Source organism: Furipterus horrens, unplaced genomic scaffold, assembly GCF_987537825.1.
Source record: "Furipterus horrens unplaced genomic scaffold, mFurHor1.1.pri manual_scaffold_6, whole genome shotgun sequence".
Taxonomy (NCBI): Eukaryota; Metazoa; Chordata; class Mammalia; order Chiroptera; family Furipteridae; genus Furipterus; species Furipterus horrens.
This window is the reverse complement of record NW_028327176.1, coordinates 52,276,266-52,292,538: the sequence shown is the minus strand read 5'-3', so window position 1 is coordinate 52,292,538 and position 16,273 is coordinate 52,276,266. Positions and strand designations below refer to the sequence as shown.

The window sequence follows — 16,273 nt, the reverse complement described above, 5'->3', positions numbered from 1 at the left end:
ATTTATCTTTCTTTGCAGGACTGGGGTCCTGACTCACAACCATTGTTACTTCTCTTAATTTTGACAGATCTTTCCTCTTCCCTTTCCCTTCTAAGACATCTCCTCCCGTGGGAATGACCTCCTTAAAGTAGGGAGTTAAAGGTGCCTGGTGACAGGGCGGTTGTAAGTCCTTTGTTGCCCCAACCACCTGCCCCCCCACCCCCTCCTCTCTTGTCTAAGCACCACATGTAGGCACTTAGGCCCTTTGAATTTTAAAAAACACCCTTAACACACCTCAAAACCCTTTGTCAAGGAAGGCCATATCCTGCCTATTCTGTTCCTTTTATTCCCAGCTGAGACGTGGTGGATTCAATATGACCAGTATTCCATAGATAGGCGAATGAATGGATGGATGGATGAGATAAAGATTTCAAAGCACACCATCTACACACCCAGATTCCTCTCTCTATTCAGCACTCATCTTCTAACCCACCCTTATACCTAGTAAAGGCTTGCACTTTATTCCTCCTGGGTATCGGTCTTAGAAAAGTGGTTAACTGTACTGTTGACATATCACAGCACATTCACTTTTCCAAAATTGCAAAGCACTATGGCATTTATTGTGCTCTGTTCCATCCTCCTCACGCCCTCTACAGACAACAGGGCTGAGATTCCTGTCCCTGCTCACAGAAGAAGAAAAATGTGGCTTGAACTAGGGTTAGTACGGGAGCCGCGACTGTGTCGAGAGTCGGGTGGCGCCGATGCGCGGTCGCGGTGGCCAAGGGGGTCTCACCTCGGAAAGTCAAGCTGGCAACCGGGTCGCTGCGCCGGTCCTTTTTCGCACTAGGGAGGTTGCTGGCCCTCACCAGCAGGCAGCACAGCATGGCTCAAGCAGGTCCCGGGGCAGGGCAGGGGCAGCGGGCGGGACGGGAGTGGGAGCACCTGAGCCCAGACACAAACCGAGGGGGAGCTGTGGTCTCCGCTGCGCCTCCCCGCAGAAGTCTGAACGCCTGGGAGAGGCCTCAGGGAGGACACCAGACACTCGCTGAGTGGACCCTCCCCACAGCGGGCGGGGCGGAGCAGGAGTCAGACTGCTGGTTCCCCATCCAAGAGTCCCCGCCCGCGTCCTCCGGAATGACAGCGGCACTGACTCGGGAAGCATAACTCGGCCGGGAAGCGTGGATACGGCGCATGCTGGCCCTGCTTGTGGGAGCCCCCAGAGTCTAGGGCTCCTCGCCCAGCCAGGGCACCGGGGCTCCGGGGCTCCACGGCGCCAGGACTCCAGGGCCGGTACACCTCTGTGCAACTTCCCGGCTGCCTCGCAAAAGCTGCGCTCCTCCCCGCTGCGGCTGACTGGCCCTCAAGCCAAGGGCGCTTGGCGAATAGCAGCGAAGGAGAAACGAGAGAAGACAGGAGAGAGAGGAGAGCCAGCTTCAGGGACAGAAATGTGTCTGCAAGAAACTACAACTTGGCGCGAGCGCTGAAGGAGTACATGGAGTGCGCGGAGCGACGGAGCCGGGAGCCCCCAGCCTCGGTGCCACCCGTTCGCCCCGCCAGCCCCATTCCCGAGCTTGGAGCTCAGGCAGCGGGTCCAGCTGCTGGGAGCCCCACTCTCAGACTCCGAGGCTCGAGCCCTCGCGAACCCGCATCTGCGCCTTCTTCAGAGCAGTCTGATGTCGCTCATATCCCGAGGCAGAGGTCTGCGTCCAAATTATATTGTGTTCCCGGAGCACTAGGGTCCACTCGCTGCCTATTTGGTCCCTGGCGTCATCTCCTACAGCAATCTCTAGGCTCCCTCGCCCTACCGTGAGAGAGATTGATTACAGTGTAGCCTTGATTGGTTACGATCCCTGGCACGTTTTCCCGCATTAGCATTACGTTTGGTTCCTTTCCAACTGATGAACTTCCTGACCAAAGGGGCCCTGGCTTCTCACCTCCATACCCCTACACTCCAGCACCTAGCACTGGACAGGTTCCCCTCCCACCTCTCAAGTCCTCACTGAGCTCTTTTCTCAGTCTAAATTCAGTGACTGGTTATCGTCATTTTACTGCAAAAAGCTGCAATGCCTTTTCTCCTCTTATTTCGAGGATCCAGCACTTTCATGTGTCAAAACTATAACCTGGTGTAGTCCACCTCTGCCTAGTCCACACCTGCACCCTAACAGCTAAAGGTGTTGCAGAATAACCCCTAACCTGTCCCCTGTCACTTGATATTCGCGACCCCTGACTCAGGTGGACCTTCACTGCTGCATGGCAATCACACTGTATTTCCAGTCTCCAGTCTCCCTCTCTCCTAGACTACAGTGTCATACTTTTCTCTAGCCACACCAGCAACACCCCATCCCAATCCTCACTCTGCTTGCTGCTTATTTACAGAGGAGAGAACTTCCTCAGGCTCCCAGTCTCTTGGCGCCCATGAGCCTCTGTGCCCTGTTATTATGAATGAATCGTCTGCACTCCTACCTACACTGGGGCACTAGATCCTGGTCACTCTCACACACTCGATGGCAAGTCCAGGGCTGTCCTCAGCCTTAAAAGTTGTGTCCTCTCTAGCTGGCTCTTTCTCCTAACTCTACTACTCTCCTTGTGGGACCCTGCCCACCTTCATTATGAGATGGACACCTTTGCTCCATTACCCACACTGGAGCTAGGTGATCTGGAAATAAATATAATCAGGTCACTACCCTGCCTCAAAGGCCCTCCATGCTCTTGGGATAAAGCCCAGATCCCTTACCTCCACCCACAGGGAAAGGCCACTCCTCTCGTCACTGAGTTCCAGCTCCAGTGGCTTCTGTTTCTGGAACATGCTGAGCTTCCTCCCAGCGTGGAGCTCTGCTGCCCCCTCTGCCTGCAACTGCCTTCCTCTCTCTCTCTCTCTCTCTCTCTCTCTCTCTCTCTCTCTCTCTCTCTCTCTCTCTCTCTCTCTGTCTCTTTCTCTCTCTGCCTTTCTCTGTTTCTCTTTGTTTCTTAAAATATAGTGGACATACAATATTATAGTAGTTTCAGGTGTACAACATAGTAACTTGACATTTATATACCCTACTGCAGTGGTTCTCAACCTTCCTAACGCCGCACCCTTTAATACAGTTCCTCATGTTGTGGTGACCCTCAACCATAAAATTATTTTTGTTGCTACTTCATAACTGTAATTTTGCTACTGTTATGAATCGTAATGTAAATATCTGATATGCAGAATGTATTTTCATTGTTACAAATTGAACACAATTAAAGCATAGTGATTAATCACAAAAACAATATGTAATTATATATGTGTTTTCCAATGGTCTTAGGTGACCCCTGTGAAAGGGTCACTCGACCCCCAAAGGGGTCACGACCCGCAAGTGAGAACCGCTGCCCTACTGTGTGTTCACCATGTAAGTCTAGTGACGATCTGTCATGTAGCTTCTCCATTCTCTTTACAGGGCCAGCCTCATTCATCCTCCCTGTCTAGGTGGCACAGCAGCACTTTTCCTTCTTCGCACCATCATAATGATAAGGAATAACTATTAGTGTAATTGTTTGTTTGATGTCTAGTTAGACTGTGAAGCCAGTCAAGGCCATCTCAGTCTGCCAGGCCTTCCAGTAAGGGGCCCCTAGGGTTGGTGTAGCACACAGTGTGCTGGACTTCCCAGTGTTCCTTCCACCCTAAGATGGGGCTAAGCCAGTGGTTCTCAAAGAGGATAGTACTGCCCCCTAAGGGGAGTTTTGGATATGATGATTTGGGATATTTATTTTATGGTTGCAAAGATTACTGGCTTTGTTCCTTTCTCTCACCATACCACACCCTACCCCCTACTCCTGCTCTAATCTGTCAGTCAGCACAGGAAATCTGTAGGGAGCATAGTGAACATTTCCAGGGAACCTTCCAAGGGACTTTTACAAACACTTGGCTTGTGTCCAAGGAAAAGGGGCTCCACACCCCTGTCCTGTAAACCAGAAATGCAGCATCTGGTGTCCTGGTTCCTGGACACTTCCTGAGGCCTCTTTTCCATCCCAACCTCCAACCGCTTGCCCTGGCTGCTGTTCCCTGCTTAGGACTCCTCTTTGACCAGAGAGCTGACCGTCCCCTGGGGGACATCATCATGGGGCCTAGTACTCAAGGGGGCTTCCTCCCAGGGGGACTCGTATCAGGAATGCAGCTTTCATGGAGAGGTGAGACCTCCACTTGACCCCCTCCCACATGTTCTCTCCTTCTTCCACAGAGTTTTACCTGGACACATGGCCACTCAGGTAGAAAGGCTAAATTTCCCAGCCTTTCTCACAGAGAGAGGTGACCATGAAAACAAGTGATGATCAGTGGGATGTGAGCAGAAAGGGTGCATGTAACTTCCTGGTTCTGCCCTTAAAGGGAAGGGGCATGCCTGCCCTTGTTACAATACAGATTGTGATGGTGAACTGTCCCCAACCATATTGTCAGCATGGGGACAGCAGAGCAATGAGACAGAAGGACCTGGAGCTCTTGACAGCCTTGTGGGTCAGAACTGCTTACACATCAGCTCTTCTGTGAATAAGAGAGACTCATGTTCGCACCATTAGGGCTTGCTAACAAACAGCCAGCTGCATATCCCCACTAAAGCCGCAGATAAGGGCAGATCCCTGGCACCCCTGACAGCTCCAACCCTACTACAAACATCACAGAGCCGGCTTAGGAGCCATACTGTGTAGCAAGGGGGTGAGGGGACTTGTTTTCAAGCTGATTTGCATAGCAAGCCCAGTCTTCACTTATGATGTCATGCTAACTTCAATGACATTTCAGAGCCAATGAAGTAAAGGGGAGGTGACTAAAGCTCTCCTCTGATGCCCCAACCCCATCGACGTAGTCACAGGTAGGTGCTGACTGATAACCCCAAGTGAGAAAGGACTGGTTGCCCATTTTCCAGAGAGCCTGGGACCAAGGTCTCCAAGACGAAATGAAACACTGAGACCTGGGTGCCATCACTAGTGTCCTTTGGGGACACATCCAGTTTATAGACCTGTTGTCTTTGACTAACACAACGTTTTATAACAATATTGTACTTTGACTATAAACATTAGGAGACTTCTCATACAGATTTTGATTTTAGCTTCTCTCGAAAAATCAGTGAAGCTGGCACATAGGCTCAATTTCTCTGCCTAACACTGATCACCTGGCACCTGTGGACAAAACATGCCGCCCCACCCCGAGTCACCCCAATAGCCACCACTCACCCAATATGCATGTGCTTTTCCCTCTGTCCTTAACTCAGTTATACCACCTGCCAGGCTTCCACAGTCATGTGAGTTTGTGATCCCTATCTCCTTCTGTCATTTATTTGGGGCCCTACCTCCCTGATAGTCGCAGAAGAGGTACTTCCACCAGGGACCCTTTTTGCTGTTGGAGTTGGGCCAGGCTGCCTGCTCTGGCTCAGGTCTCTGTTTTTTTCCCAAGACCTGTCATTAACTGTCCAAGAAGCAAACAAACCTTGCCCTTCTGCTCAGTGCCATCAACCTTGAGGTAAAGACTGCATATGAGTTTACAGGATTCCTTCAGGGCACATTTGCCAAAATCCAAAACCTTCAAGGAGTATGGGTGTTCCAATGTAACTTTCTGCCCTCTTCCCTCACATTCACTGAACAATATGTATCCTATGTATACCTCAGTCCATCCAAGCAGCAGGACTTAAGGGCACCTGCATGTCCATCAAGGGTGTAGAATGCACAGGAAGTAGTGGTTGTGGCTACAGCCATGACAAAATGACTGTTCAGGAAGAACCATCCCATAGTTCTAGGCATCCATCCAGTCCACCCTTTTCTAGCTGTGTGACCTGAGGCATGTGACCTGACCTTCCAGAGTGTTTCCCCTTCTGTGAAATCAAGAGAGTGATACTTTCACAGAGGTGTTGGGAGGATGAAACCAAACACTAGCACCTCCAGCACTGTGCACGGTGCATAGTAGATGTATGAGCGATGTTAGAGCTCTTCCTACTGACATTTCATTGTAGTGAACCAATTTGGAGAGAGACTAGCATGCAGGTATTAGGGAAAGAGAGCAAGTCTGGCCTGGGGAGAGGGACTGAGAAGGTTTGTGGGCCCATTCACTGGAGGGATATTTGTTCCAAGAAAGACCTAGCACCATGGGGAGGGCCACAGCCAGCCATCAGGCAGGTAGACAAAAAATGCCTTCAGCTCAGAAGGGGCTGCTCCAGGAGGGGCAGCCAGAGGAAACAGAACCAGAGTCCCTGGGGGTCCACTCACTACTTAGCCCATTGTGCCCAGTCTGATAAGATAGTGGATGGACAAACAGAGCTGATGTTAGGACTGACCAGGCAAAAAAGATAATGAAAGGCTTCTTAGATGTGTGCAGTGATTTCTTATATGTATACAATAATGTTAACTATAATAATGATTATGATAAATATATATAATAGTAGTAATGGTTAACATGTGTTGAGTCCCAGGCACTATTCAAAATGCTTTATATAGAGTGACACAAATTCTTCAGAACTATTCTGAAGCCAGTACTATTATGATCAACACTTCACAAGTGGGGAAACTGAGACACAAAGTGATTAAGTAACTGGCCCAAAGACACACAGCTGGAAAGTAGCAGAGCTGGGATTCCAAATCCAAGATCCCACGCAGTCTGGGTCCAGAGTCAATACTCTCTGATACCATCCTTATCTCCCTCTTACTTAATGCCATCATTCTACTGAAATGTGACCAACGTTGACAACTATCTGCATTCCTGAGCCCCGCCACCCACCTTCATACTGGACTGGCTAAGCATGGGACCCAAGGTTATACCACCACCTTCCTGGAAGCCCCAGGGTCCCTGTCTTACCCACTGCAGGTTGCCCATCTCAGTGTCCCATGGCCCATGGCCCTGGTCTCAGTTTATCAGACCCTGAACAGCCATGACGAGCCTGCCAACGGCCTGTGAGATGGCCTGGCATGAGGGTACTGCCTAGAGGGAGCATTCTGGGCCAACTGGTGACTGAATGCTCCCATGAGATCCGGAGAGGGTGATGCAGAAGGGCAGAGACCCCTCTGAGATAAGAAAGCATCTCCAGACCAGAGAGCCAGAGTGAGGCTGTTGGGGCCTAGCAGAGAAAGGGGTGACTGGCAGCACAGACAGTGTGTGAGATACAGCAGGATATGAGCAGGCATCTGCCGACTGATGCTGGCCTCCAGGGTGTGAGCCAGACCTGACTCAAATTCTGCCCCCACCCCCTTTTTAGGGCTTGTCTCTTATAAATCAAAGCTAAGACCAGATGGAGATGATAGAGCAGGTAAAGACAGGGCTCTGGGACTAGATCACGTGGGCTTGCATCCCCACTCCACTACTTACCAGTGTATAACTAGACCTTTTTGTGCCTCAGTTTTCTCATCTGTAAATGGGGGAGTGATGATGGTTGCTACCATATATGGTTGCTAGGAGGATTAAGTATCTACACATAAGTACTTTGTACAAATTTAACTGTAACATGATATAGCTCAGAGTAAATGTTTAGAACAGTGTCTAGCACCTAGTAAGCACAGTACCAGTTAAATATGGCTTTCATAGGATTGTTGTGGGGGTTTAAAGAAATGGCATCTGAAAATGGTACATAATTTATGCTTAATGAATACCAATTCTCTCTCCTTGCAATGAATACATTTTCAGAATCAGAATGCTCGATCTTTTGGTCATTTGTGTTACAACTGTGTTCTCTGCAGTCTTGCATATCCCCCAGGCTGTGTACCCCAAGTACGGCTCTTTCCTGTGCAGGCTTGAGTTTGCCCAGGAAAGGGCAGCACATGGTATGCTTTCCAAAGTACTTTTTAATTCATGAGCCATGGATGCCGATAACAACCAAGGGACTGATAGCGGGGACGGTGGGGGTGGGGGGTGCTTTAGCCACTGTGTGACCTTGGCCAGGCCCCTGCGCTTCTCTGGGCCTATTTGCCCCTCTGTAAAAGAGGATAATATCCCTGCCCTTTAACCTATCAACAAAATGATGTTCAGCCTTAAGAAAAGTTCTTATAAGAGTTTATTTGAGCCAAACTGATAAGAATTGCAGGGAAGCAAAATCTCAATGGACTGAGAAAAAGCTTCAGAGAACGGCAGTTTTACAGCTATTTTATACAGTAGAATCAAAGGAGGAGTCCTAAGGGGTGGGGGTCACATGAAGTTCATTGGTAGTTGATTAGGGAGGCAGAAGAAAACAAAATCCTAGGGGGCATCTCTAGGATTGAATAAAGAGTAAAATGAAGAGTCCTGGCTGGGTCGCTTGGTGGTTAGAACATCTTCGCGCTATGCCAAAGTTGGGAGTTTGATTCCTGGTCAGGGCAACCAATGAATGCATGGAACAACAAAATCCATGTTTCTTTCCACACCCCCCCCCCCACACACCTATCTCTCTCTAAACTCAATAAATAAGTAAATAATTTTTTTTTTAAATGAAGAGACACATACTTCTTTTATATTGGTGGATACAGGATAGTTAACATTTACAGCACATACAGATGGTATGTGGGCAACAAGGTAGCAATGAAGGGTTCCGCGGTCTCTGTGCTTGGGCCCTGAGGGGTTGTAAACAGATTACACTGACATTTCAAAGGTATGTTATCTTAGATGGAAAAAGACAATACACTGGTTCACTTAAGGTAAAGACTGACGTGTGTCAAGGAAGCTACAGGCAAAGGACATGACTACCTGCCATGACTTGCTTTTAATTAGAAATGTACATGTTTGTACCAATCTATGTTGTTACGTACTTTCTGTTTGTATGGATGCCATGCAGGCTTGCCCCCAGCTTGTCAGGTTTAGCGTGGGGTCCCTTTTGGTCCACAGGCCTCACAAAGCTGCTCTGAGCAGGAAATGGATTTAGGTATGCACAGAGGAGCCAAGAGGTGTCACTGGGGGACATTATAATCAGGTGGCCAAAGGCGGCGCTTGATGGGCCCACACCTAAAGGACCTGGGAAGGCCAGATCAGGTCCAGCTGGTGAGGAAGGGTTCCCAGAAGGGTGTTTTGCTCTAGGTAGTGTGTCCCTGAGATCAGAGCCTTCCCTGTAATCATTCACCAACCTGGCCCTGGCTGGGAGGAGGAGGGCTAGCAGGCCTGAATGCGGCAGTGAGGCCAAATTTGGACATGGGCTAAGAGCTTGGCCAGCACAAGATGTGGAATGTGGCCAGGGCTGGGGGAGGGAGGGACTGCATTCCCCATGACTGCCTGACAGTGCCTGTGATGACTGTGAGGGGGGTTCCAGCCAGCCCCATCCACAGGCTGGGGGCACTCACAGCACAGAGAACTTCCTTTCTCCCCAGGGAAGGGGGAGCCCACCCTGAGGAACCAAGCAGCAGGAAAAGGGCAAGATCTCAGCCTGACAGATGGGGGGAGCATGTGTAGAGGATGGGGGAGCTGTCCCACAGATGACCCTTGAAGCTGAAATAATGACAAGAAAGAAGCCACACCAGCAACACTTCCTGTGGATGAAGTATTTCTGGGGTTAGTAAGTGCTTCCCCATTCATTATTCATTCTTTCCTTTCTCTTGCTACAGTTCTGCGCCTGGCCTGGGTAGGGGGACCATAAAGTACAAGGCAAATTGTGTGTGTGCTGGGAGGGGGACATTGGGAGGTGGGGGGTGTAATCAGGGAAGGTGAAGGAAAATCTAGACACCAAAGGAGATAAGACCCCTAAGAACAGAGGCAGAAGCTCTAAGGTGGTCCCTCTCAGGGCTCATTTGTGCACTAGGCAGCTCCACAGGGTGCTGTTCACAAAGCCTGCCCAGCCCTTGGGCTGAAAGATGGTGATGAAGAGGGGGTGGTAGAGGGAGAGGCAGCTGCTGCATGCACAGGGTGCCTGTCCTCCCTCTTCAGTGTGAGAGTATCCTCCCTCCCCTTGGCCACAAAGATATTTTCATGGTAGGTGGTGCTCCTTGGAGTTGTACAGAGTGGAGCCCAGGGCCCTCAGCCAGGCTGCTAGCTTGGGCCATGGTGGTAACCACTGCCCTGGCCTGACCAAAGCTGAGAAAACAGGAAGAATGGAGCCCCACCCCCACCCCCATTCATGCCCTCATCCTTCCCCTGGAAATATCATGCTAAAGCTTGTTTCCAGAGGCAACTGTAGGTGGATAACAGGTCAAAGCTTCATGCTAGGAAAAAACCCGCAGCTGGAGTGTCACCTCTGATTCCCCCTCTGTTCCTCCTCTTGGTCTAGGCTGCTTTCCTGGCCACAGGCCCATTCAGTGACTCCTGGAGGGGTCCCAAATCTGATATCCAGGAGTGTGTATGTGTGCACCTGTTACAACACTCCTGTGTGTGTTGTTTGTGAACACGTGCCTGTGTTCTCTGAGTGTCTGCTCCATGGAACATTGCAGATATCACATGCACTCCCAGATGTGCACAGATCTGGGAGCATATGTGCACACAGGCGTCTGGGAGCCCATAGATCCAGAAGATTATGAAACTGAAACGGAAGTTCTGCTGGATGACCAGGGACTAGCTGATATTGATTTCCAGAGGCTGGGAATGCAACCAGACCTCTAAGAGAAGGGGAATGACAGGTAACAAAGGCCGAGAGGAATGCACAGGGTCGGGGGAGAGGCAGCCCTCACATTCTTGCCCCTTGGTTCTTCTCTCACAGTACAACTCCAAAGCCAAAGACCCAGCTGTGTAGCCCTAGATCTGGCTTGGCCCTGAGGGGGTCTAGGGGAAGCAGACAGGGTCCAGCTCTCACCTCCTGAAGGAAAAGCCATCATAACCATGTGGATATCATCCTGTGGGAGATCGCAATCTGATAGAGGGGCAGGCTCCCTGCACCAGGAAGCCCCAATCTGATGATGGAGATACCATTCCCAGATATCACTCTCCACATGCTCCAGTCTTGGGGTAGGAGGTGAAAGTTCTTGGAGGATGGTACTGGTGACAACTGTTTCAGCTGCTAAATTTCCCACATCCTGTGCCCAGAGCCAGAGTAGGACCCCCTGGACTGGTGGGCGGTACCTCTGCCCCACCACCTGCCCCCCCATCCCAGTGGCTCCCTGCCTGCCAGCCTAGCCTGTGACAGAGAGCAAAGGCTGTGCAGAGGGCCAGGCCCAGGCCCCAGGGGATCAGAGCTGGGTTATAAATAGGCCTGGGACCCAGCCTTCCCCGGAGGGTTGGGGAGCCTGACAGCACAGTGCTTTGTGGCCCACAACACGGAAAGACCTCTGTTAGGAGATCCCCTCTTGAACAGAGATGCTGGCCCCGCCTTCCAGGCCCACCTTAGTCCTCACCTTCCCGGCTCTGAGGATCTCTGCTCAGTCACCTCTCCCTCTTTGCCTCAGTTTTCCTTCGAGTCGGCCCTGCCATGCCCTGCCCTGCCTGAGGATGTGTCTTTGCAACCCTCAAAGTCAGCCTGGCCAGGGTGTTGAGTCCTGTCTCTCGCACCCCGAAGCTCTTCAGAACGGAGACCAGTGGTGTCCCCTAACCGATCCCCACCCTCCTGGCCCGGGGGTAGGGGGGGTCAGGGGAATCGCAGGCCCCTCCTACCTGCAAACGCCACGGAGCAGTAGGCATCGCTGATGTCAGTGTCTGGGGTGTGGACGTTCTCGGCATATAGGATGAAGACCCTCAGCATGACTGGCGCCAAGTTAGGGCCCTGCACGCCCAAGGGCGTGGAGAGGGCTGGGTAAGGTCACGGAGAGCTGGGTTGCAGTTCGTGGGTCCCCTCACGGGAGAGGGCTGGCAGAGGGAGGCCGGTTCAGATCACTGGCTCCCTTCTCAGATCTGCCACTCTTCAAGAACTGGCCAGCCCTGGGCGGCTCCAGGGGGCTACCTTCGGACTCCGCCCTCGCTGCGCTGACCACGCTGGTCAGTGCGCCGTCGCTCTCGGAGAACAGAGGCTTATGCTCATCTTCCACCTTCGCTGCCCTACCCGGGCTCAGCTGAGCTGTAATTCAATGCTCCGGCTGCAGACTCTCCCAATGACACGGCATTTTGCACCTGGCCGTGGAACAGCGGGCTGGGCGGTGACCGTGATGGCCCGGAGCTAGCCCGAAGCTCCGGGTGCCCCCTTACAGTCCAGATCCCTCTCCCGGACTGGAGTGAGGCTCGGCCCCGCCCCTGACCTTCCACCTCCGGCCTTGCGCGAAGCTAAGCTCATTGCCTCCTCCCGCTGAGGAATTCCAGCACTCTCCAGCGGAGCCAGTTAGACTGCCCTCGGTAGGAGGCGACATCCCGGGCACAGGCTGGGGAGCAGGTGCTGGGCAGGCGCTTTCCCCAAGGGAAGCGCCGGCTGAGGAATTTCTTTGACCAGAATCTTCGGGTGCTTTTAAAAATTTACCCCCTCTTTTCTGGTTGTAAAAGCAGCCGTTGCTACTTCTGACACAAAAAGCATAAAAGGAAGAAATCTCTGAGTCTAGGAAAAAGTAGTATTAGCATTTGGGTATTTATCAAGCCCTGGCTGGTTTGGCTCAGTGGATTGAGCGTCGGCCTGCGAGTTAAGTGTCGCTGGTTCGATCTTCCAGTCAGGGCACATCAGAGAAGGAAAACTCTGACTCCAAAAAACCTCCGCTGCCTTGCGGCATACCTCTTCAGGGGAAAGGCTAAGGGAGTAAACCCCGACAGAAAATCCGGAGCCGGAGTCCCTAAGGCGGTTTGACGTTGTAGTCAACACCGGCAACTCCTGCGGCGCACCTGAAGCCAAGCTGTATTGACTCCGTCTTTCCCTTGGACCCTTCAGCTGCGAAGAGAGGGGGGGTCTGCTGCATGGGCAACAGCAGACCCTCCATATCACCCTGCCCAGGCTCTGTAGCTTCAGCTTCACTGGAGAGGACACTTCAGTGTCATCGTAAGATGTCGATTCAACACGGGAGGAGACAGATACCGTGTCACTCCCGAGTCGGACTGCACCGAGTCGGACTGCACAGCCATTCTCGGCGGTGCAGATAAGACTCTTAAGAAGCTACACCATCGTCTCTCGAGACGGACGGCTGCCGACGACGATTTATCAAACCAGGCTTTTTCTTGTGGATGTATGTGTATGTGCATGTTTATAGTAATTTGTCGTATATCTGAGATCTTGTCCTCCTATTTCATGTAACATTTTCTTGCATCATTAAAAATCCTTCATAAACATTTCCCAGCCCTGGGTAGTGTGGCTCAGTAGATTGAGCACTGGCCTGAGAACCAAAGGGTCATTGGTTTGATTCCCGGTGGGGGCACGTGCCTGGGTTGAGGCAGCCGGTCAATGTAGCTCTCACACTTTGATGTTTCTCTCTCTCTCTTTCTCCCTCCCTCCCCTTCTCTCTGAAAATCAATCAATAAATAAATTTAAAAAAAATAAAAATAAACATTTTTCAATAACTACATCATTTTCTATCATATGAATGTACTAGATTCACAAACCTTTCTCTGACTATTATACATTTGGGCTCTTCCCAGTTTCTCACTATTAGAGTAGTGAGAAATAAGTTTTTATATAAAAACTGGGATAGAAACCCAACTCAGTCACCCTCTGCTAGTTCCTCAGCTTGGATTCCTAGCCTTGGAAAAGGACATGCCTTTTTTTAGGTCCTAGTACCTATTGCTACACTGCTTTCCCGGAGCTGTGTAGATGGGCCTTCCCAGCAGTTGGTTGACTCACCTTCCAAAGAGGATGACATGGGTGGGTTTGCAGCTGTCAGCATAAGCATCCAGGGCAGGAAGGGTCAGCTGTTGACGGGCTGGTTTGGTCCCATAAGGAGGTACTAAGAGGGAGCAACACTCCCTCAAGGGTCTATAATTTTAAGATCAGGATAGCAAACATTTCCTGTGGTCACTTATGGTTCTCCTGTTGCAACTGGTGCCTCCTCTTTTATTTGCCTCTAGCACAATATATGATGGGGGCGGGGGGTAAATTCAATCATTCATTTGACAGGTATGTATCACATCCTACCACAGGCCAGAAGCATCAGCCTGGAGGATGGAGACACAGTGGTGGGCACAAGCTACATAGTCCCTCTTATGGGCTGAACAGTGTCCTGCTCAAGTCCAGACACTGAAGCCCTAATCCCCAGGTAAGAATGTGACTATTTGAAGATAGAGCCTTTAAAAAGGTGATTAAGTTAAAATAAGGCTGTTAGAGTGGTGTTCTAATCCAATCTGATGGGTGGTCTTATAAGAAGAGGAAATTTGGACACACACAGAGACACCTGGGACGTGCTCACACAGGGGAAAGACCATGAGGGGACACAGTGAGAAGACAACTGTCTGGCAAGCCAAGGAGAGAGGCCTCAGAAGAAACCAAGCCTACTGACTAACAGCTTGATCTTGAATTTCTAGCCTCCAGAACAGTGAGAAAATACATTTCTAGCGTTTAAGTCTGTAGTATTTTGTTATGACACTCTGACTTCAAGAAGTTTCTACCTCAGTGGAGGTAACTGATACTTATGAAATACTCAAGTCAATCACAGACCATTACAAATATGTATGTATAATAAATGGGTGGGTGTGAAAGCAGATAGCGGGGGCCCCAGGGAAGTGACAGCCATTTGAGATGAGATCTGAGGGCCAATTAGGAGTTCATTGGACAAGACAGAGGTTGGGGCAGAGGACAAGCCTGTTCTAGAGAAGGAGACAGCACTCTGGGACAGGGCCTTGGGCAGAATGAGGAAGGAAAGAACATGACTGGAGAGCAGACTGGGAGGGTGGAGGGCTGGAGGAGGTAAAGCTGTAGAGAACCAGCGGGGCCTGTGGCAAGCTACCTAAGGCCTGCTAAGTCCAGGGGAATAACACGATCTGATTTACTTTTCAAAAGCTCCCTCTGGCTACTTTTTGGAGACTAAAGTGCAAGGGGCCAGAGTGGAGGCAAAGAGACCAGTTAGAAGTTACAGCAGAGAGTCAAGGTGAGATGTGATGGTGACTGGGCCCACGGTGGTGAGAGTGGGAAGGGAGCTAGTCAAGCTGGAGGAAGTAAGAGGCGCATTCTGCAGAGCAGGTGGCATAGGTCAAGTATCTTGCTGCCTCACTTGGCCGTTAGGTGTTGCTGGAGAAAAAACAAACAAACCTTCAGCTTGGATGAAGTGATTGACTAACTGATTCATTCACTCATTCATCTAACCAAGACTTACAAGGTGCTTTGTATATAGCAGGAGTTTGTCGGATTCAAGTTTTAGAGAAGCGCACCAAAGAGGGAGTAAAATTTAATTTTACTGAAAAGGGCAAAGCCCTGTTGACCTAGGGAAAGCCCATATTATGATCTATTTTTAAAGTACAGTTTGGCTCTATTTGGATGCATAAAGTAACATGAACCTGCACTAAGGCAGAGCTAAAGTTAGATCTGAGAAGCACCTAGCTGCTTGCAAATATGGTGTGCCTAAAGTGGTTTGAAAAGCACCAGTCTTCTGTATAAGTTAAACATGCCCTTCACAACTTCTCTACATCACTTATTCACGCAGTAGGTTCTCTTCAAACTATTCATGCGCAGAGCCCCATCTGTACAGAAATTAGCCCTAGTGAGAATGCATCCTGACTGTATTCCTCTATATGTAGGACATGTTTGCGTTATCGTCTCTATTTAAAAGGACTATGTCTTCTGAGACCATTCCTTGGCAACAGGGAAAGACATCTGACTCAAGCTCAATCATTCTGATGATCTCTCCCCAGAATCTGCGATTGAGACTGAGAGATGCTAGCCTCTGTGTTTGGCTGAAGCTGAGTTGAATAAAACTGGTGGCTCAGAAGGAGCCACATGCATGGCCAAGTGGAGCCAGTTCTGTAGTCAGAGAAAAAGAGATCATAAGCAGGAGGTGACTTCAGGCCAAGATGGAGGCGTAGACAGACACGCTGCACCTCCCTCCACAACTAAGAAGGAATACAACTACCTCAAAACTAGAAACAACCAGAAGTTCCAGAATATCAAACTGCATGGAAGTCCAGCAAACAAAGATATAAAGAAGAAATACTCATCCAGACAGGTAGGAGGGGCGGAGCTGGGGCAGAAAGGATGCTGTGTGGTGGTGGTGGCAGCAGTGGCGGCAGGGGCAGGCCGGCGGAAAGTGCAGCCACTCCTTTTAAAAAGTCAGGAGGGACACCTGGGGAGCTTTTCTAGCTCCTCACCGGACCTAGCAGCTCACGGTCCCAGCACCGGGGAAAATCAAGCCTCATTGCTTCTGACTGTGCAGACCAGTGGGGGTTGGGGTGGAGGCAGAAACTGCTGGTCTCTCAGCAGAGTCCACTTGTTTAAAGAGCCCCCAAGGTCCTAGAACATCTGCAGACCCACTCACTCTGGGAACGACGGCCAGGGCAGCAGCTAGAGGGGTGCCAGTCCGGTGCGGAAGTGGAAGAGGTGCCTGGAAAAGGGGTGAGTGCTGGGCAGGTGGCATTGTTCCC

The 16,273-nt window shown here is 50.5% G+C and overlaps 1 protein-coding gene across 1 annotated transcript in view; it reads right to left on the bottom strand.

The window, feature by feature from the left end:
• Positions 1–12,006, bottom strand: part of DYSF (dysferlin) — a 206,061-nt gene extending 194,055 nt beyond the window's left edge. Inside the window, 1 exon segment of the mRNA XM_090281506.1 lies at positions 11,453–12,006. Within this exon segment, the coding sequence (XP_090137632.1) occupies positions 11,453–11,540 (88 nt within the window). The 5' untranslated portion in view covers positions 11,541–12,006.
• Positions 12,007–16,273: the final 4,267 nt, after the last annotated feature.